Source organism: Neopsephotus bourkii, unplaced genomic scaffold (genome assembly GCF_033783945.1).
Source record: "Neopsephotus bourkii isolate Nb327-2 ecotype Australia unplaced genomic scaffold, CSIRO-AGI_Nbou_v1 NB_1825, whole genome shotgun sequence".
NCBI lineage: Eukaryota > Metazoa > Chordata > Aves > Psittaciformes > Psittacidae > Neopsephotus > Neopsephotus bourkii.
In genome coordinates, this window is record NW_026902298.1 from 12,966,252 (window position 1) to 12,988,146 (window position 21,895).

Consider the following 21,895-nt stretch of genomic DNA (forward strand, 5'->3'; position numbering starts at 1 on the left):
CCCAGGAGTGAGCAACAAGGATTTCTTTGGTGAAGGACATCCAAACAAACTGATGTACATACAAAAGACTGTCTGTAGCCTATTATTACCCATAGGAAACAGATGGATCTTTGTTTAAAAGCACAGCTGAAAGATTGTTTCCTAATCCCCATCTCACCTTCATTTTGCTCAATACAGGCAGTCAGCTTTCAGCCAAGCAGCTATTGCAGTGACATATAATGCACGAAACAATACTCAAATCACCTGTTGAAACTATGAGTTTCCCTTGTAAAGGCAAAGGTTTAAAGGCTCACTCACTTCTTAAAAAGATTTGTCACTTTTTGCATCTGAATTAAGGTGCTTCAATGAATGATCTCCAAGAAGATATATTTGGGAGAGTAAAATTTATGTTGAAATTCACGTTAATTATTCTTTATGTTCTCATGTATTCTTCATGTCCTCACATTTATAAGGCTTCACTGTGCAGAGCACTGCACATCATGTGAGGCAGTCAGTGTTTCAGTGAGGGAGAACATGAACTGAGTACACAAGGAAAAAATTGGACGGTTTTTATAGTTTTAAAAAAAACAACTTGCTATTATGAAATTTAACAGAAAAACCAAATTCAAAATAATCTTATTTCACTTTGCAATGAATAATGACCTGATTGATAAAGGTATCACAGACATAATATAGTTTGAATTGCGCAAAACATTCGGCATTTTAAGACACTCTAATGTAAGAACTAGATGCAACAAGTGTCACCCAGACAAACTTTAAACACATTAAGACTGGATAACTAAAAGATCACAAAAAGCAGTAGTCAAAGGAAGGTACTCCAAAGAAAAACATGGAATCATAGAATAGTTAGGGTTGGAAAGGACTTTAAGATCATCTAGTTCCAACACTAAAGACTGCAAACAGATCAGTTATAACCTATTGCATGGTTTTATCAATGATCTTGAAAGTCTTAAAAAAAAAAAAGAAAAACTAAAAAACACTATTTGTGCCCTGATTAAAAAAAAAAAAAAAAGGAAATTGAAATATTGGGGATGCTACAGCAAAGAGCTGCAGAATAATCTTGAGAATAGAAAGAACTCCCTCAGAGAGGGAAAGGCAGATTTTGAATCAACCAACAGGACACAATGCAGAGATAACCCAAGGCTGACTTGGGCTGCAGCACAGATATGTCAGTAGAGTAATTAGTTATGAGTAGAAGATGGGCTAATTAGCCCCAGTGAAAATCAGGGTTCATCAGGCTTAGGCTGTGTCACGTACCTACCTGCCTTTTTTCTGTCCAGTTGTTGAGTAAGTTTCCCCTGTAAAACAGACCAAAACTTCTTCCATCCCACCCTGTTTCATTCGCAGCAAAAAAGTCTTAGGAACCATGTGAGTAACAACAGAGACATCTCTGGAAAAGACCCAGAGGGATCCCATGAGCTGATGTCCTAAACCACAGCTACAGCTGCCTCACATATGGAGGGCTAACAATCTATTAAACATGCAATACTGTACCTGAAAAAAAGGGTTACATGTGCCTTTTCAAGTGTTTCAGATATATGAACAAAATGAACATGCTCATAGGTGAAAAATATGGCCCACTCCTCCTCTTCCACCATCTGAATTGCTCTAAGATGCACCACCAGCTGTTTTTTCCATAGGAGAGACTCTTTTTCTCCCATCCATTTCCTAGAACTTTATTCCATAGAAACAAACTTGTCACCTTTGAGCATAATCAAGATACCCCTGATCTTAACACCAGTTCTTTCCTGGTGACTCATTCTGAAGTTCATTGCATCAGTCAGAGCTTTTTATTATCAAAAGGAAAATAATCCTAAGCATTTTCTGAGCTGCTGTGACCATTCTCCTCATATATCATATACTACTTCCCATCTTGTGAAACACTGGGAGAAATTGCAAGGCCATCTTTCAGGGACAGTCAAGGCAGGGGAAGATGAGTGGGACAGGACAGTCAGCAGCAGCTCCAAGAGAATATGAAAGCTGGACAGCCACTTAGGCTGAGTATAGGTGGTTCAGTGAGTAGCAGCTCAGTGGACTCATTTGACCATCTGAAACAAAGATGACTAAATTCAGAGGTATTTTTTATTGATGGTGAAAACTGTATAGACTTTCGCAACACTGATAGTAACTTAACAAACATATTTTCGCAGTTTCATGAAGAAAGCCAGTTAAATAAAAACCTCATAAGTGGACAGACACTGTAATCAGCAGTAACAACCTTCAATAATTAGGACAGGCAAGACCAACACAATGGATTAGCGATCTACCAGAGAAATTCCAGTTCAATGGATTGCTGTTCTGTCAGACAGAAATAAAACATTAAAAAGTGAATCAAAGCAGCATTCATATGTTCTACATATTTCACTGTCTTACACAATGCTGTTTTAATTTATAAGGAATATGTATTTATCAATTGGTAATGTAGCAAGGTAACAAAACAAAACATGAATCTGTTGCTTCAAAGTCCGTTTTGGATTAAAGCACTGGTAAATTCCAATCTGCTCATCTGAACAGTCATGTAAATAAGATGAATTGGGGTCCAGCACATCCTCAGGATGATGTGATATCTGCTGCAGCTATCACTGGCAAGCATCAAACATCTCGATCCTGCCAGATAATAGAAAACCCAAGAAATATCACATGAAGATTTGAAACTAGTGGGCAGTGACTAATAATTCCTTTGTTTCCTTCGTGCCACTGCCAAGCGTAAGGCTTGAATAATCAACTGCTCATTATTCAGGACATTGTAATCAGTCAGTTTCACTAGTTTGTCAAAATTCTCTTCACTGAAGCACACCTCCCTTGTAGTAAATGGGGAAAGGATGGTGGAAACATCAACTTTGCCTTCAGCCATCTCTTCAGGACTCCTTTCCACACCTGAGGGACAAACAATAGGAGATGCACCAATAAGGTTTTATTGCATAAATGGCTCATAATAGTCATTTAAGTCATTATAGACAGAAGATGGGGATTTGGAGGGAAAGATATAATTTGCCAGAGGAACATCTATACCACCATATTCTCCAGCCTCTGAATCCAGCATCTGTCAAAAAATGATGTAAACCCAAACAGCTGGGAATGACAATCAGCAGCAGTGCTTGTAGACCACTCCTTAGACAACATAAAGTCTTGGTTACCCAAACTTGAAAAGTACAAGCAAAAGGAAAGAAAGATAGTCTTGTACTGGATGAAATAACGACCATCTCACTGAAAGTTCAGGAGAAATTATGGCATTCAGAGGATGTAGTTCATATTAAAACCAAAGATATGTTCACTCAGTCCTCAGTTTGGGAGTTTACTTTAAATATGTCAACAAAACCCAGATGAATCCACTAGCACCAAAACGTCCAGAAGGTTTTGCCTCCACCTTTCTTTGCAAGCATTGGTGCATAACAAGTCCATGTCTGTAGAGTAGAAGAGCTTGTGTTGAGGACCTACCACTCATGTTGTTTCTATTTTGGGAGTTTTACTTTCATACTACCTCTAATAAGTCCTGTGGAGTATATGCCTACTGTCATCTCAAATGTATTAGGAGAGCTTCTGGAATTCTCACAGTTCAGACGCACTGACATGGATTCAGAGGTGTTTTTGTTAGTTATGAGATTCGTAATACCAGCATGGGAAAGAAGGTCAGGGATGGCAGTGAGACGTTAGATAGGAAATGGTTACACTAGCGACTAAATTGAAACTACTAGCCAGAGATGACTCACCAGGAGCTTTATATTTCTTGAAGGTGTCATTCACTAGGGGGAAGAAAAGCACTGTTGGAGCTTGTGGACTGTCAGCATCTTCAAACACATAGCACTCCTTCAAGTTTTCCCTGTCTTCTTCACTTATCTCAATTTTGGGAAATGGAATTCCTTGCCCTGAGATGTACTTTGCAATCTGATCCAGAGGCTGGATGAATGAATAAAATAAATAAATTTAGTACAAAGAATCAAAACCCAAAAATATCAAGAGACCTGAATTTCTTAAACTCCAGTAGCTAACATGAATATTACAAGGTTTAAATCTTCCTTTGGGAAGATACCAATTTCCACATTGAAACAGCCATAGTTATACTAGACATTGCTATTTATCTCATTTTCTCCATTGACTTAAGCAAAACAAGAAAACAATCACTTTTTTGGAGCTTGCAAGTGGAGCCAAAAGCCACAGGACTGATCTTATTATTCTAATAAAACAGGTTTAGAGAGAGAAGGCAAAGAAACTGCAAGAATGGAGAAGGAAGGCATCAGTTCAGATCATTCTGTATCATCTTGACTTCTCATTTACCACTTTTCCCAGTCTTTCTGTCCTCTGCAGTTTGTGATGTTTGACAATGACTCCCTATTAGCAAATACATTTATCAACGTACCTTATGACCTCATGAAAGAAAAACATTTTTAACAACGATATTTACTTTAAGCCTATGTTTATTTTATATTATTCTCATTATATATGCAACACTAATATTATTTTTCTTTATGAATCAGGTCAAGTATCAGCCCATACATTTCCCTAAAACTGATGAGATAAAGAGGCCCATAGACACACAGGTTTTCCCATTTACTCTGTTGAAATACTGTGAGAACTTTCCCTTGCCTCTGGAACTTGCTCAGTTGAAGGATAACCAAAATCAGTATTGGAGCTCAGTTAGCTCTTTAAAAACTCTTGGATCCACTGCAGTGAAGATCTTGATGATTTTGAAATGTCTGTATCCAATGCAGTCTTCTAATAACCTCCTTAGTTACTGAGAAATACATCACCTAATAATCTAAATAACAAAGCAGCTAATAATCATATAATTCCTACTGCGGTACAAAAACCTAGTTGGTTTAACTGATGAGTGCTAGAGACCAATAGACCATGAAGGAAAAATATCCCAGATGCCATGGCTTATCTTACCAGTGTCTGGGACCCTCCACTGTAGTTTAAATGCAGGAGGACATCCACTTCCCTCTTCGATCTCAGAAGTGGTGGGTAGCTTGTGTTAATGAAAAAGCCAGTGTCAACCAGGGAGAGCTCATCATCTGCTGTTTCCATCAGTTTATTTGGGAAGCAGTCTATCACTGTGTCTGCAACACAAACATTTGTCATTATAACAAATAAAAAAACACAATTGACTGCTCTGCAGAAAGGTACTAAGGGAAGAATGGAGAATTTCTTCTCCCCATTTTCTCTGCCTTCCTTTGACTGACTACCAGCACTGATTTACAGAAGTGACACACTACAGCTTTTCCTGTCTTTTTTTCCTGGACACTGCAAGCAGCTTTGGCTGAGCTCACACTGCCCACTTGAACACAACGCCTAGACAAACAAAATAAATTTCACTCCTCAAACCCACCCCCAAAAATAAAATGCTGTTCAAATCTGGCTTCCATGTCTTCCATTTGTGGAAGGGAGAAGCAGGATTTCAGAAGTCAGTCTTGTCTCTTCCTTCTTGTTGGAAATCCTAAAGGAATTCCCAAATCTTAACCTCTCCAAAATTTTACTAAAACCCAGGCTGTGTTACTGTGCCTTTCCATGTAGAAAATCCTTCACTCTCCAGGTACTTGCTATGCATCTGTAAGCCTCTGATAAAATTGGGATATTGTGCAATGGTTGGGCGTCCTGTCAAGACATCTCGCAAAGCCGAGGAGAGGGCGCTTGAGGGAGTGAATAGACACGTGTCTACCTCATAGGGGTTCATGGACAGAAAGGGTTCCTCCTCTGCAAGAAGGAAAGAAGTAGTTCTGAGTTACGACAGTTTTCAGAAATTATCAGTATTTTTAAAACTGTAGTAGCTAATAACCACAGTTGTCACCATCCCCCACCCCTCAGGTAAATCAAACATTGTTATAAGCCTTTAAGGTCTATGCTACCAAATAAAACTCAGCATTATGCAGTGAATTAAATGACAGCTACCTGCAGGCAACAAGCTGCCAGGAAGTAAATACCACCTCCCACTGTAGGCTTCCTCAAATGATGCCCACCTCTATTGCAGTGTGTGGTGGAGGGGAGAGGCAAGTCCCAAACATACAGGATAACACTGGCCGTTGAGCAGGACACCTTCAGAATGCATGTGAGTATCACCCAGCTGCAAATATTAGCTAAGTTAGGAGGCCAGCCACTCTAGGCTCCCTGTACAATTAACAGCAAGAGTAAGCTTTCTCCAAAGGCAGTTTAGGGGAGAAAAAAGCCCTGCACAAGAGCCGTTTTCTCTGCTGGCAGTGTTAGTGGCCAAGGAGGACAATATTCTAACTTAACAATCTTAAGATGTGTTCTTAGCACAACATGATTTTTACATGTCTTCTGGAGACTCTTTTTGTGTCTGTTATCTTTCAGAAAAAGACACAGCTTTGCCAAAGTTGCACAGTTTAGTTCTAAATCAGGCAGAAAGTTTTCTTAGCTGACATCTCTGCTTTGCTTTCCTCATTTCTTTCTCTGACCAACAGCATATCTTCAGGCATTAGACCTCTGCACAGAAGGTGCAATACATATAGCATGCAATATATACTGGTAGTTTAAAAAAAAAGTTCCAGAATCTCACCAATATCTTTTACTCTGTCTCTGGTCCATCTAGACCAGAAGTCCTCCGAATCAGTAGCCAAATTCCAGACATACATCACATCTATGGAAAATATACTACTCCACATGCCTGTAATGTGAAAGAGAAAATAGAAACTGGTGGAGTAGTCTTGGATGAATTTTAATTGATACATACCTTGAGTCCTTCCCCTTGGATACTTTCTTTCTGTCTGTCTGGACATCTCTGTATGCATATCACCTAAGTATGTCCTTGCTAATGTACAAACCACGTGATCACTCACACCAACTACCACTCAAGTACGCTACCTTTCCCCCTAGGCAATAGTCACCTTGCATATAGCAGATTCGAGTCTCTGGGAGCCTCTTCACCATCCTTCCCATAAAAAATTCGCTTCCAAAGTGTTCTGCAGGAATAGATGCTCCATATTTCAGGAGACTGACTTCATAAGGAGTGAACTCCAGCCACTCTATGGCAACAAACAGCCAGATCATGAAAAGGCAATAATATGTTAACTATTGCTAAACAGAAGAGTATTAGAGAGTAGAAACAAATAATGTGAGAGACACTGGGTAGTTCATGACTAGTTTATCAGCTATAGGTATATCTAAATTGCCTGCAGTACTAATGCCATAAGATCCTTTCACATCAAGGCAGGGTGGTCCCAGGCTGTGATACATCATTCTCCAGCAGAAGAGCCCTGGTATGAATGAAACCATAAGTATTCCCTTCAGTTAATCTTATGGAAATGTGTGTATTGCTCATGTATAACTTGTTCTCTTTAGGGCACTAGGCTTGGTGTGGCTCATACTAAGCAAATACTGCTTAATTAATGAATATTACAGAAAAGTTATTTTCCTAACACTGGACTCAAAATCTCTAAGTTTTCCCTTTCAATTTTTCAAAATAGGACCACATGGAACCATCATAAAATTAGTTCAATTACAAGCTTTTTGTGATGAGGATAAATTGTGACTTTGGCATCTTCCATAGTATAACTATATTTTCACTTCTGATAGTGTAGAAAACTCAAATTCTAAAGACTTAACATGTTTGGACTTCTTAAGTGTTAGTCACTATTATCTGACATTTTCAAAGGGTTTTTTTTCAGTTAAAATGAAAGGTCTATTATATTATTAAAGCTGATTACATGCATTCACTCTTAGCTAAAATTCCTTAAATTATAAAGTTGTTAAAAATCTAAATCACAACCATTACCTCTAAACGCCTGAGCACTATAGCTGGACTTGAGGTTGATGGCCACATAGACGGGCAACGGGTTCTGGCCATTATCCACTGCATGCCGTTGGTCTGATAGTCTATGCTCATCTTTCTGTTTTTGATTAAAAATGGTTAATGGAATGAGGTGAAAAACAGTTTGCACTTGAAACAATCTAGTGTGAATTGTCAGGTTTATCTAGGTTATCCTGCCCATTCTCAGCTCACTGGATTGTTCAGAAATATCTACGCTAGGATATTCCAAACTTGGCAAGTAACCCGAAAGAAGCTACACCCTATATGGATTCTTGGATTTTGAGATATGCAGAGAGGTTGACTGTAAAATGGGCCAAGCAAAAAAAAAACAACAAACATTCCCATGCAGAAATATGTGGCTAAGTGAAAGGTAAGGGAATTTCCTTGGCCGAACTTTAATGAATAGAATAGATCGTATTTTAAGATGCTCACAAGCAGATGCAAAAATACACTCTATTGTACATGACAATTTCAAACTTCCTTCAGTAAACATAAACCAGAAGGAAGCTACTTGAGTTATACTATTTTTAAAGCATCAAAATTTATATCACACTTTCTAAAAATTAGATAGCATATTTAGAGAATGTTTTTTTCTGCTATTTGAATCTTTTCCGTATGCACTCTATAAGTAAGTTACTTTACAAATGCATATCCTCACTTATGCTAGTGAAGTCAGTTATTTCAAATTTTTAAGTGTCTCTTCTGGTCAGAATATTTAATGTCCAAAGTAATTAGTTTACATTTCAAAATATATTTTTTCTCAGGATTTAATTTCTTTAAGAAGACAGAACATCTTCGCCTGCAGTGCCATGACTATTTCAGTTCAAAGTCAGCCTCACTTTACAGCAAGAGTAGTATTTTAATAATGATCTGAGTACACAGAACTTAATCAACCAGCAAACTATATTTGCATTAGCAGTACTGAATGGCATCCCAGGATTTATTTTCCTTTATAGCTATAGAAGTCCTCCAGGTTTCTGGGAAAAAAAAAGAGTAATACCTTGTCATGTAGCATGGATTCAATGACAAGCCCCCAAAGGTCTATGAAAGAAGTGTTATGTCCTTCTTTAGCCCTTTCCATTAGGTCATTATAATAGTACTTCAGACAATCCAAACTAAAACAGCAGATCTTGGATTTGGTCACTTGCTTGCGAGCTTCCTTGATCGCATCCTCCAGATATTTTTGTGACCAATTAGCATCTTCATATAAATTTGCCATTGTCCTGAAGAAGCATTAGAAGAAAATAATGAAAGAGTAGTAATGCTGTAGTTTGGCTTCAGAGAACCTTTGTGCAACCTGTTTGCCTCTTTCTTAGTTCTTATGGGGGTAGCAACAAAAATTTAAACACACCTAAAATACTTACGTCAAGAGCAAACAAAACCCCCCAAGCACTCCTGGGTTTGATAATAAAAGTTTACATGGACTCAAAAATGATCTGAAAAATTCAAGGGATTTTAAAAAAAAATAGCACCTGAGGCTATTAAATACAAAGACTCCACAAATCCTCAGAAAATCCATCTCTTTGAAAGGGGGAAGTATTCTGGGGAGCAGTCATTACCAGTTTGCTTTCATCCTATGTTTGTTCTGAAGTACCTTCTCATGGCTTCTGCCAGCAAGAGAACTGGACATGTCCGAGTATGGACATTTTTAGTGTCTCCTTGAAGTCATTACACAAACAGGCACACTCAGATTTCCACATGCATACAGAGAAGTTAAAAGAATTTTGGCAAATATTTAGACAAACCTGCCATAAAGTTTTGGAATTACTTAAAAGGACTGACACAGAATTCGGTGCAAAAAACCTCCCCACTTACAACCAGGTATAGAGTGGACCTACCTAGAACCCACTTGATTAAATACATTATATCATCTGCTGTATGGCCACTGGGAGAAGACAGCACTTCATATTGACCAACCATAGCTGCAGTTTCTCCACAGTCAGTAACTTGGCATCACCTGTTGGACTGTCTGTGACAGTAGTAATTCCACTAGCCCCAAATATATCTTTACCAGAGGGAGATGCACTCTAAATCCAAAATGAAAGTGAGAATAAGCAGCAAATGGCAGGCATAAATTCTTCTTCTCATCTTTCTTCAATTTCCAGTCTAAAGATGAACTTGTTGCATTTAGTCTAAGATATAGTTGATAAAATATGAATAAGGAATAGAGCATTTACATGAAAATATCATGCATAAACTGTGTCAATGTGTAAAAAAGGCAGCTGATGAATGTGATGATTGATCTCTTATTCAGTGTGTTTAGTGTCTTTGCTCTTGGTGGAAACAGTGGAGATTGTTGGGAACATGGAAATCCTGTTGCTTTACTAAGTGCCATATAAGCTGATGATGCTGTAAAAATAGTCAAAGGTATTGAGCAGAGGTACAAACAAACCTTGTTTGGATCATTCTTACCATGTGGTACCTGATAAACCACCAATGTACGAAATGCAGTCTAACAAATTGAGTTTCTGGAGACCCAGCAGGCTGCCATACATTGCTGTCAGTGATCTGGTCCCTCCACCAGTAGTTGTGATGGCCACAACTGGCACCTGTACAATACAGCAAGGCAGAAGAAGAGAAGGGTTGCATGTATTAGTGACAAGCAACCCTTCTTACTGCAGAAATCAGATAAGAAGTTACAGGCATTGGTATAAGTAGTGATGTTACTTCATGCAAAAAAGATGCGACTGTTGCAAAAGGTTCTGTTGCCACCACCTGACTGATGGGAGAGGGAAGTCTTGCGTCTTACCCACTAAGGTTGAGTGGGTGGGAGGCTGTTTGCTTAATATATAATTGGAAATCAACCTCATCACCCTGGAATTCTTCTCAAAGTGTATTATTAGAAGCCGTCATAGAAAATACAGGATTTACCATGCCCGAGCAGATTAGGGACCCATGATTCTGCCTCTAACAATGACCAGTGTCTCAAAAGAATGTACAGCACCCTGTAATCAGCCAGACCCCACAATAGCCAAAATCTTCCTGGCCTCAGGCCACTAATTACTTTATGTCCTGAAGCACAATCATCAGCAGGGCTTCCCCCATTCCAAGGTCCAAGTGTGACTGAAGAAACAGACAATTCTTCGCTTAATCTTTTCCCAATCTAGTACACCCTTTTCTTCCATTAGCATCTTGAGTTGTGTGGATGTTTACATGCCCTATGGAAAATGGTTATTTATACCTATCAAGTATTAGTTTCTAATTTTATCAATTAGCATAATAAACTAGAATAATTTCAAAAAGTTGTATTTTGTTTTTTACATTTTCTAACATTTTTCATTATGAATTGAAATTCTAATGTTAGTTTATCCTTTTTTTCCCAGTTCAAATAGAAGTCAAAAAGAAAGAGGGTGTTTTTTTCTTCACAACTTGAATAAGAGATCCAAACTAAATAAACATTTTGAAAAAACAGTTGTGGTCTTGCCATTTTGCTATTACCACCTCAACCGCTTTTCTATGGGTCAAAAACCTCAGCTATATGAAAATGTTCTTTCCAGCATTCTTGAAAATTTAATTTCCTATATCATTCTGTGGTTTGAAATCCAAAATAAGATTTTTTTTTAAATCTGTATCCTCTCCACAGAACTATTTCTTTCATTTTCAGCTGCAGATTTTTTGCTGTTGAGATGTTTGTACTTCAACAATTTTCAACAGCCCAGCTATGCATAAGCACTTATAAAGCTTATGGCTGAACTATGGGGGCAGAAGCAATGGATACAGTGATAAAGCTACAGTTTGAGTCAACTATTTCATCTATACAGTTCAACAATGCTGTGAGATTCCCTCTGCTTTCTCCTCTTAACAGTTTTATTCTAGTCAGTTTTCCCAACAAAACACCTTTTCTGCTGCAGAAACCACTAGAAGTATTTTTATTCAGATGTCTGGTGAAAATTTTTGTTTTCTCCCCTGCAAATGCTTTACAAATGCCAAGACTAGCACCTTGTCACTGAGCTTAGGCACACTATTTCCCAGGCAACAGCCCTAGTTGTTCCATGTTTGCTCACTATGAATTTTCCTCCTGAGACCCATAGGCAGTTTCAGGAATGGGTTGAATTAAGGGCCTGTTCAGAAGTTTTGGGGCTACAAAGGCATTTATCCTGCCTTCCCGGCACTGCTGCATGAACCAGCTACTGCTTCTCTTGCTCATCTCTTGCCCTAGGTGGCCAGGCCTGCCCCAAGATCATCAGTATTAATTAAGCAGTTTTTATTTGTGGGTTTGATTTATAGGCCAGGCCCCCATCCTGTAGAGGAGTCGCTACCAGGGACTGTATTGGCTTGCCTCATGCTCCTTCAGGTCCTCCTCTAAATGAAGAATCTTTTTCAGAGCAGCAGCAACATATTTCTTCCTCTTCCGCAGGAAGTCCTGCTCTTCCATGCACAGGCCAAACCCCAAGCGCACATCCAGGTCTCCTGAGCTGGAACAGACAATGGGACAAGTCAATGCGCGTCATTTATAGCTGCTTTCAAGACCTGTAGGGCAGGTGAATCTCACAAATCATCTGTAAAACTTATTATATATTGATCAGTGAACAGAAGAAAAAGGAGCATTTCTATTGCCAGCAAGGAGCAATAGTGAGGATGAAGAGGAGTTTCCAAGGTGCTTTAGATTTTTGCAAACATAGGCACAAATACAAGACACACAAGCCATGGAAAGATCACCAAAATGGGAAATTGCAGTAATTATTTTTTCTGTATCCATTCCATGTCACTGTGACATTCTGGAAAACTCAAGTGATAATACTATTTAAAGTGAAGGTCTAATGAGTTGTGTGATGGAGCTTGAGCTGCAGAGAAGGCATCATTCCCTGCTCAGCCTCTCTCCTGTGAAAGCCTTTCACCTGTGTGCTGAACAGATTTCTAGATAAGCATTTGCAAGCTTCATCCTGCAAATATACAAGAATAATCATCATTTTTTCCACATAGGCAGCCACACTGAATTTTCTCCCTTTAGAAATGTGAATCACAGCCCAAAAAATACGCAGAAAAACAAGCTACAAAAGCAATAAAATGGCAGCTAATGCTTTGTGCCTTCAACATAAATACACGTTACTGAAAAGGGCACTCAATACTGACCAAATCGTCTGAGTCACATCACCCTCTGGTGGCTGCAGACTCTATCCTGAACATTCATCAGTATTTTACAAACCTGAATGTTTCAAGGGTTAATGTTAGTAACCTCTGTTTTCCAGCAAATTTGGTACATCATAGTGTAATTTTGAAAACAGAATAATGTCAATAGATTGACCTTATGAAACAAACACCTTTTTTTAGCTACAGATTAAAATTTCTCTTGCTCCTTCTGTAAATCTGACCATCAGATTTATATTTGAGTATCTTGTTATGGGCTGGGATTGAACAGGTAGCTCTTCTTATGCTCTGAATTTCATTTACACAAACTGCTTCCATGCTCTGAAAATCCACCTTGCTTCCCTTCTGTATATCACCTAGTAGTAGAGATGCTATGGACTGTTTTTAGCTGCACTACAAAACTTTGTTGTCTTCCATTTTACCTATCACTTCTGCAATTCTGTCCTTGTGAATGAGTTGGCAGAGATGCCAACCCAGGTCTCAGGTCTCAGCTCCCATTCTGCTCAGTGAAGCAGGAGAAAGGGGCAGAAGCCAGGCTGCCCTACATTTGGTTTGTGACTTTGCAAAGTTAGGGTAGAGTTAATTTCAGTCATAATACAGATTTAGCTATTGGCATAAATGGGCAACAAAACTAATATGTGAGTAGTGCAGTTTTACTCGTGTCTGAGAAGAGTAGTCATAAAATAAACTAATTTACTCCGAAGAAACCTACCAAAGCTCATAAACTCATATTGAACTGCATGATCCTGTAACTGCAGTAGACTTGCACTTACCTCAGGCACCACATGAGTACAGGGCAAAGCACTCACGGGGCATGTGTTCTCCTCTCCACCTATCATAGAAAAAAACCTAGATAACTAGTTTACAGTAATCCTGGATTATAGGAAAAAAGAAGCTATCTTACCATTTTCTTGCTGTCAAGCACAAGTGAAAAGAATGATCCTAGAAGTCCAGAAAATAAAGCTAATTACTACCAAGTTTTAAGACATTTCTTTCTTCACATTCAGGCAATGTTCATTCAGTAAGAGAGGAAGTTCTCAAATACTAATTCTTATGGCTACGGACATTATTTTGGTACACTTTCACCAAAGTCCTACTCCCTGCTCTAGAATCAAATTCCTTCTCATCTAAAAGACCCTCTGTTTGGGGCAGTTAGTGTACCACAAGTGTGCGTCTTACACCAGCTTATAATGTTCACACTTAAAAAGAGCAACAAGAATGAGACAAGTTACAGTATTAAAAAAGAAATATATACAGCTACAAACAAAAGCACTCTCAATAATTTTGAAGTTATGATTGGAATTAAGTTTATATTCTGGATATTATTATTATTATTGTTGTTACTACTTCTAATACTACTACTAGCCATTCTGGAATTACCCCAATATCCCAAAAGACATTTCTGAATACATGTGAATAATAGTCATTTCTGTTCCTTGAAACCACTTGATTCTAATCTTGGGATGCAAGTTTGTAATGATTTTTATATTATTCTAACTATTGCTAACACCTCCTTCCTATAAAGTGAATAGGACAGTGTTAATATTTTAACACTATCAATAAATAGCTGCTGATACTTTACACAGTGATTTTGTTAATCTGGTGACTTATTTCTAGGACAATAAAATATTGAAACAACAAAATATTTATTTCAAAAGGTTCACAGCACTCACCTCTTCTACTGTTATTTCTTTCTGCAAAGGGAGTGAATTCAGAGGGAAAGAAAGGACCCCAGATTTCTCCATTTCATTTTTATCTGCCAGCTGAAACAGTGTAAAAGGTGGTAGGGATGCACACATGAAAGGTTTGTCATCTCTATAACATATTCTATTAAGAGGGCTAGTTCTTTTCACTGGTTACTTAACTTTTTCTTCTGATTTCATTAAGGTTAATGATAATATACAAGAAGGGAACGTTTACCTCTTCTGGTAATATGATTTCCAGTCTTGTCTGGTCATTTATGATGCAGTGAAATATGATGATGTTAAGGCTGGCTTCAGAGTCCAGCAAAATCTTTTGGCTTCCTTCATGGGATCCTTTCACTACAAATGTAAGCTCTTGGTCTAAACACAGTAATACGGGAGGGTGGGGAAGCAGGGAGAGAGAGAGAATTTTTACTATTCCAAGAAAACAGACATAAGTAATAAAATCCGCTTCTACTCTGAACACTTTCTGTCTGATTCTCCTGACACCATGGTAATTAAGTAGAATTCAGTGGCTGAAACAGATACAGAACATCAGTTTAAAGGCATTTTGGTTTATTCACATTGAGCAAGACAGTCAGTTCATGTCAGTCTGTTCTGGTTTGTTATGTACATTTTATTATAAGTTAAGTAGTCATAGAATTATAAAATTGTTGAGAGTTGGAAAGGACTTTCAGATCTAGTCAAGTGATTCAAACCCAAAAATCAAGCGGTCTACCTGACACGTACCCTCATTGTTGCTAAAACTGAAACCATCTGTCAACCCAAAGGCTGTGTTCCTGGCACAGAAAAGGCTTTACATTTACAGAGAGATTATACGCTGTTCTCTTGCAAGATCAGGGCCAAGAGACATATAACTTTAGGTCACTAGCCTTTCCTCCCCATGTTACATTTCAGTCTGAAACTTCCTTTAATGCAACTCAGCCATTGCTACCATTTTCTCTATAAAGATCAATTTTCATTTCATTATTTATCTCAAAACAGCCATGATTTTTTTGAGATTTGCTTCATAAGCAGCTTTACACAAGTTATTGTTTATTTGAATTACTTGAAGACTAGTGAAGAGCCCCAATATTTTTCTTAGAAATACATTTTAAAGGAAAGTCCTGATTTGGTAGTGGCTTCTACTTCATGCAAACCCCTTTAATACATTTTTACATTCAACTTAAGCACTTAAGTTTACCATTTTTTGCTCAAGCAACAACGACAGCAACAAAATGTCTTTCATAACCCTGAATGTGCAGAAACTTTGTACATATACAAACCCAAATTAAACATACAGGATAAGATTTCCACATACTAATTGTAACATAATATTAAAGATCTAACTTAGCTAAAAATTTACATTTTGAATGAGCAATTAGAAAAGAGAAATGAGGATTGTTTCCAAGTGTTCAATTCTAGTCTAAATGGCTCTATTTTTGCATCAAGTTAAGATTTGGCTTGGAACGAAATACTTGACTTACACGAATTTCGACAGATACAATCTCTCTGCAAGGTGGGGCATGGTGAAACTAAGTGTTATGTGACGCAGCTAAAGTAATAGATTATTAATTTTTCAACATCTGTTGTAACAACTGAATCACAACACAAAAACAATAGCTTAATGAAGCAATAACCTCACTTGTGGATTGCTGCTTCAGCTTCCCTGTATCCACTCTAACCTCCAAACAGGAAACCTCACGAGCCTGGAAGAAGAGAAGACAAATGATGATTGAGAGAAGAGCAAATGTGATTGCAAGTGATTCATACTGTTCTTAACCAAACCCTCTAGTTCATCAATGAGCAACATAATTGTTATCTATTACTATGTGTTCAGATAACAAAGGCAATAGTGACAAGATGTTTTGCGAAGTCTGACAGAGGAACAAACAACTCATGAGCTGCTTGAAGTTGGAAATACAGATACAAAAAGATGAGGCCTATTCAAAATAATAGGTATATTGATATATGGGACTATTCTTGTGAGCATGTTATCATTTCTTCATTAAAACCCTGATAGTTATGGATATAATGAGAAAATAAAGCGTAGAAAATTCAAGTTTATAGAAGAAAGTAGGTGGCACATGTATGCTGACAGCAGCCTTACAACATGCTAGTAACAGATCCTTTTTCTCAGTAGGACTGTGGCTGCTATTACTGGCTTTGGGACACAGCACAGTTTCCAGAGTTAAAATATGAACAGTTTTTATACAGGCAAGAAAATATTGTAAAATATATACATTACCACTAGTACTCCATTAGTAATAATGGAATCAGGATAGTCTGGACTGAAAAACAAAATGGAAAATATAATGTCATGGGTTGGACAATTCAGATAAGTATTTAAGTCTATCAGTTAATATAGTACTCATTTTCCCCATCAACTTCGACATTTCTGACTAACATTCTCACTCAAAAATACTTTAAGACTTTTAGCAAGCATAGTTTTGATGACAAGTTGAAAGTTTTTTCATCCACCCATGACAGAATATGCAGCTGGGCTTTAACTCCAATGGGGTTTTTCTGCTTTAGTAACCCATATAGTATATTCTGATATATGACACACTGAGTTTGAGGGGAGCTGAAGGCTGTTACATCCATCTTGATTGTTTTGATCATTACATAGTTTTACACATGTATGCGTAAAAGTCTTTCCACTTATCCATCTAGGGACAGATGTGGGTTCATACACTGCAGACCCCAATTTTTATATGTTAAGTATTTTTCCCCTCAGAAAAATCAGGCAATCTCTCATTAAGGATATCTTATACCATCCTATTTTATTGAAATGCAGATATAAATTCATACAGTACCTCAAAAAAAAAAAAAAAGAAAAAAACAAAAACAAACAATCAAAACAGGTTAGTCCAAAGGGAATACATACATACATAAAATTATAAGGATTAAGCAGCAGCTCCTCAACCTACTGCAGATAGTATGAGCTGTTCAGACCTTATGAGGTTTGGATTATAGACTCTGTAGCCACATATAGTTATATAGTTGAGATATGTGTTTCATCTCAGCTGAAGTAAGGCAATACCCTTCCTTTAAAATCAGATGAATGACACTGTTATCCATTTTAAGGGAGGGTTTATCACCTCTGTTAGATTTCAGTACAAACACAAATGAAAATAGCTTTAAAACAAATTTTCATGACAAAGAATTCTCCCAACATTTCAAAGCTCACAAACAATTTAAATTTTCATTTCCAAATCAGTATTTCCTGAAAGAAAAAGATTGGTTAAATACAGTGCAAAACACTTAGGAAAAGCTTTGAAGTAAAACAAAGCAAACAAACATGCAAAGAAATGTGCTTAAATACCATTCAAGTTCCGTTTCAGACAAGAAATGTTGCACTTCATTGCTATTTTGTAGTCAAATAGTTGTAATGTTACATGACATATGGTGTCACTGTCCTCAAACACTTCATTAAGGAAAGCACAGAAACAGCATGGTGGATATTAAAAGATAGCAGTCTGCATAGCCTGGTAAAATGAAGATGGAAAAACAGGAAATGTTTCTTGATGGAGGTAAATACCCAGTAGAGTGTGATGTATTGGTATCAGCAAAGTATAAAGTTCTGACACTTAAGAGGTCCAGGGCATGACCTTCAAACAGGAGGAACTAACACAATTGGACAGAAAAATGGCTTGGAAGACTCCTGGGAAGAACCAGGACAAGAGGCATTAAGCTCCAGTGACTGAGATGTTCCTTTTGGCCATCTGCAGTCACTGCTGTAAGGAAGCCCAGATGCTGTCTCTTTTTGGTTACTCTCCACATGGCACTGGCAACATTTATATCTTGAATTTCAAGGCTTCTGCTGGTTACAGAATAAAGAGGATGTTTCAAGGAGAGCAAAAGCACTGACCTTGTTCTGAAGATTTGAATTAGCTATGGCTAGAAACCCAACTAAGCTGGGTGCAGAAGAGCTCTCACTATTCAGGTTGGCAGGGACCTTTGTATTTTGGCTATCTTTGGCACACAGAACATCCACTTCTCAAGACCTGGCTGGTAATTTCCCTAACAACCAACCTGTTATTAGACAGCCCTTACTACACATACTAACATTCCTGTCCTATCCTCCATCACAGTTTGTGATTTGTGGCCTTTTTTAATGCAGACCTCAGTTTTACTGTGAGAATTGGGAGCATATTATAGCCTGTGGCCAGGAACAGAGACCCTGGGCCTCTTTCTTCACTAGAAGTTTCTTGAAGGGGAGCCTAAGACTACAGCAGACTTTATGAGTCAGGGGATCACTTCTCATCACCTGCTATTCATTAAACTGTTACTTCCTCTTTTTCTGATCGTGCTTGACTTACATCAATATGGTCAATATTGTAGGGGACGTCACAGTTACATGGATTCTTAGATTACAGGTCACATTTACAGTAGACTATTATGCATGAGGGATCATCTTTCTCAACACAAAAGCTTTTGCCTTCAGTACTCTTTGAGGCCCTGTGGCTTCTTGCCACAAACACAAGTGTGAAGAGTACACTTGGCCCCCAGTGGGTGGAGACTCAGCAATGCCTAAACCAAATGGCTAGCAGGATCTGCTGGTGGGGAAATTTCTCAAAATAACACAGCAGAACTATAGAAAGAAAAAAAGACTTTTATTTTCTAAAAATTATGCTTTGGGCATATTTTAATAATATTTAACTTCTATACAACTTTTTGTACACCTATTTACATTTATTTGTAATAAGTGGGCTTTGTTTTAAACATCATCTTTCACATTTGAAATACAAGAAAAGGGAGGGGGAGGCGAGATGAAAAGTTGTGTTAGAGTAGTCCTTCATTCTTCTAAGAGATGTTTTAGATGCAATTCCTCAACTTGGAACATCTGAAAGATAGAAAGAGGCCAAAAAGAACATCAGCAGACCCCGCAAATACCCTGGGGCCCTCAGACCTCTCCTTGAAAACTCAAAGTACCTTTTAGTTCAGTAGAAGTCTCTTTGGGGCCCTTCAACATCAGATGTGGGCTTCAGTAGAAGTCAGAGGGGAGGGGGATGTTGAGTGAGCGAAGCCACCTGGTGAAGCGGGATCCTGTCTCTGTAGCAACTCGTGGAGGTTCGTGTTGGTTCTGGACCCTACCAGCAGAAACAAAAGGGAGAAAGCCCACATTACCATTGATAATCATCAGAAAACTACACAGAAAGCACTAAAGTACTCAAATCAGCAACCTGTGTACAACGACCTTACCTTTTCTGTCACTGCTGCTCGAGGGCAGCAGCTCTCATGCCAGCTGGGCTCATGTTATAGGCCCGTAAAACATTGGGCAGGCGTTTGCAATCACTTGGCTTGGTTGCTGGTGAAAAGGCATTTGGAGGAAGGAGCATGCCTTCCTCTCTGTGTTGTTAGGATCAAACATCTGGCTTTCAATGCCTGCCATGTGTAGTGGCAGAAAGATGAGCATTTGCAGGTACTGCAGGAGTGGTGCAAGACTGAGGCAAAATGAGAGGGGTTTTTGCAGTTGTGGAAACCAAACTACCAAAATGAAGGCTTTCTTCCATTTTAAGTAAAAGACAATGGGAATGAATGCATGAACCAATTTCATACAGCCCACCAGGGTATCGTGAGGGAATTTTCACAATGTTCTTTGATTAAAGTAACACAAAACCCAACTCTTGCAATGACATCAATGGGCAGAAAAAAATATGAGTCACAAAACTACTACTGCAGGTGCAACCCAGAAAATTTTCTTGGGCTGGGGTCACACTTTATGTGTGATATTGTTTATCTGAAATGCTGGAAAGAAAGAACAGGCTAATACAGTAAATTTTGAAGTTGATAAAGTCTGGAATGAAGACGGAAAAGGAGTGAAAAACTACTTCAGATAGTGTCAGACAAAATGTGCTGGGAATGATTACTAATTTCAGAGACAAACTGCGGTATTTACCTCCAAAAAAGTATATTTTCATTGCTCCCATCACAACATCAGATTTGTAGAAACTGCACCCCATGGTTAGTTTTGCTTCTTGTTAACACTACTGTTGGCTCTCCCTCTCTGAAAATTACTTCTACTCTCCGTCAACACTTCTCCCATCCAGCAATGCCAAAACACCTTGCCAAAACCTGCTGAGCTTTTTCAGCACAGGAGAGGTCAGTTTGGTTCATAGCTTTCCAGTGACCCATCTCAACTACTTCAGTTCAGCCTTTCAGAACTTTTCAGGGTTCTTTAGTATACCACTGGTAACTGCAATCCCCATTGTCTGCAATTCTAGTGCACAAATCCTTCCATCAACTACTCTCAGCATCACACTTTTTTATGTTGAGCAGGGAAGAAAACCCCTCTCAATATCCTCCCAAGAGCAAATATTTCATCAGTTCAGATGTGGTTACATCTTTATTCCAAACTTGACTGATAAGCAGAACAGCAATGACCACCACACATGTGCGAGAAATGCAAATAAGGGATTGTAGGGGAAATGTTCATCTGCCTTCCGACAAGAAGCCCATTTTCCTAGAGAAGCATCTTTCCTTTTTCTCAGACCTGATGGGACCTCACAAGCATATTCCCTAGCTTATGATGCAGCTGTTTCTTGCCTTTGCATGTGAGGTTTTTCAGGACACAACTATCACATTGTTCACCCAGGTACCACACCATGAATGAAAACAGCAGATCAGATGTGTTCTTTCTGTAGCAACCGAACCATGACTGCAATTATGTTAAAATCTCTTCCTTGGGACTGTCAAGGATCCTTTTTATTTGTATGGTCCCCCAACCATCATCTTCCAACCAGTAGAATTCCTACTAAGACAGAAACTGCAGAAATTGCTGAATTTCTGACTTAATCTATGTCTCCAAGAAAAACAATTGGCTACAAGGTCTGATAGAAGAGTTTGACAGAGCCTGCACACACATGCCCCAAGACAAATTCCAGCCCCTGTCCTCCTATGCAAACCCACTTGAGCACAACATCCAAGCCAGACAACCTACCTAGACCTCCCTCATCAAGATACAAGATTATCAAGAGTGTGATTCTATGTACCAAATCCATAAGCCATCCTCTAACTTGCAAACAAATGAAGATCTTAGACAGGCCATTTAGGATGTCTACTGGAGCTGCCTTCCCCAGTACCGTTACTGGTGTGGTGACCCTGTTGTGATAGGAACCCTTTGTCTTGTCTATTGACATCTAGGCTTGGCACTCCTTTTATGGGTCAAAACTTCTTGAATATTGTAATTGTCATCATACTTCCTTGTGTATTGATTCAGTGACAAAAAGTGAACAGGACGAAGTTGGTGGCCAGGAAGCAGCAGTCAAACAGGGCAAATATGACATTCTCAGATATTCAAAATGTGTATCCTGAAATCCCAGCTTACTAGACATACATGAAAACATCTAGATACTGCTTT

General features: G+C 38.4%; 1 protein-coding gene across 1 annotated transcript in view; it reads right to left on the bottom strand.

The window, feature by feature from the left end:
• Positions 1-2,109: 2,109 nt before the first annotated feature.
• Positions 2,110-21,895, bottom strand: part of LOC133207155 (cytosolic phospholipase A2 epsilon-like) — a 31,174-nt gene continuing 11,388 nt past the window's right edge. The window contains exons 7-21 of the mRNA XM_061343811.1: positions 16,781-16,823; positions 16,178-16,241; positions 14,771-14,913; positions 14,524-14,613; positions 13,755-13,792; positions 12,042-12,177; positions 10,175-10,311; positions 8,763-8,985; positions 7,727-7,841; positions 6,840-6,977; positions 6,512-6,619; positions 5,500-5,691; positions 4,888-5,057; positions 3,711-3,897; positions 2,110-2,877 (exon numbers count right to left, since the gene is read on the bottom strand). Coding sequence (XP_061199795.1) covers positions 2,669-2,877; positions 3,711-3,897; positions 4,888-5,057; positions 5,500-5,691; positions 6,512-6,619; positions 6,840-6,977; positions 7,727-7,841; positions 8,763-8,985; positions 10,175-10,311; positions 12,042-12,177; positions 13,755-13,792; positions 14,524-14,613; positions 14,771-14,913; positions 16,178-16,241; positions 16,781-16,823 — 1,993 coding nt within the window. The 3' untranslated portion in view covers positions 2,110-2,668. The remainder of the gene's footprint in view (positions 2,878-3,710; positions 3,898-4,887; positions 5,058-5,499; positions 5,692-6,511; positions 6,620-6,839; positions 6,978-7,726; positions 7,842-8,762; positions 8,986-10,174; positions 10,312-12,041; positions 12,178-13,754; positions 13,793-14,523; positions 14,614-14,770; positions 14,914-16,177; positions 16,242-16,780; positions 16,824-21,895) is intronic.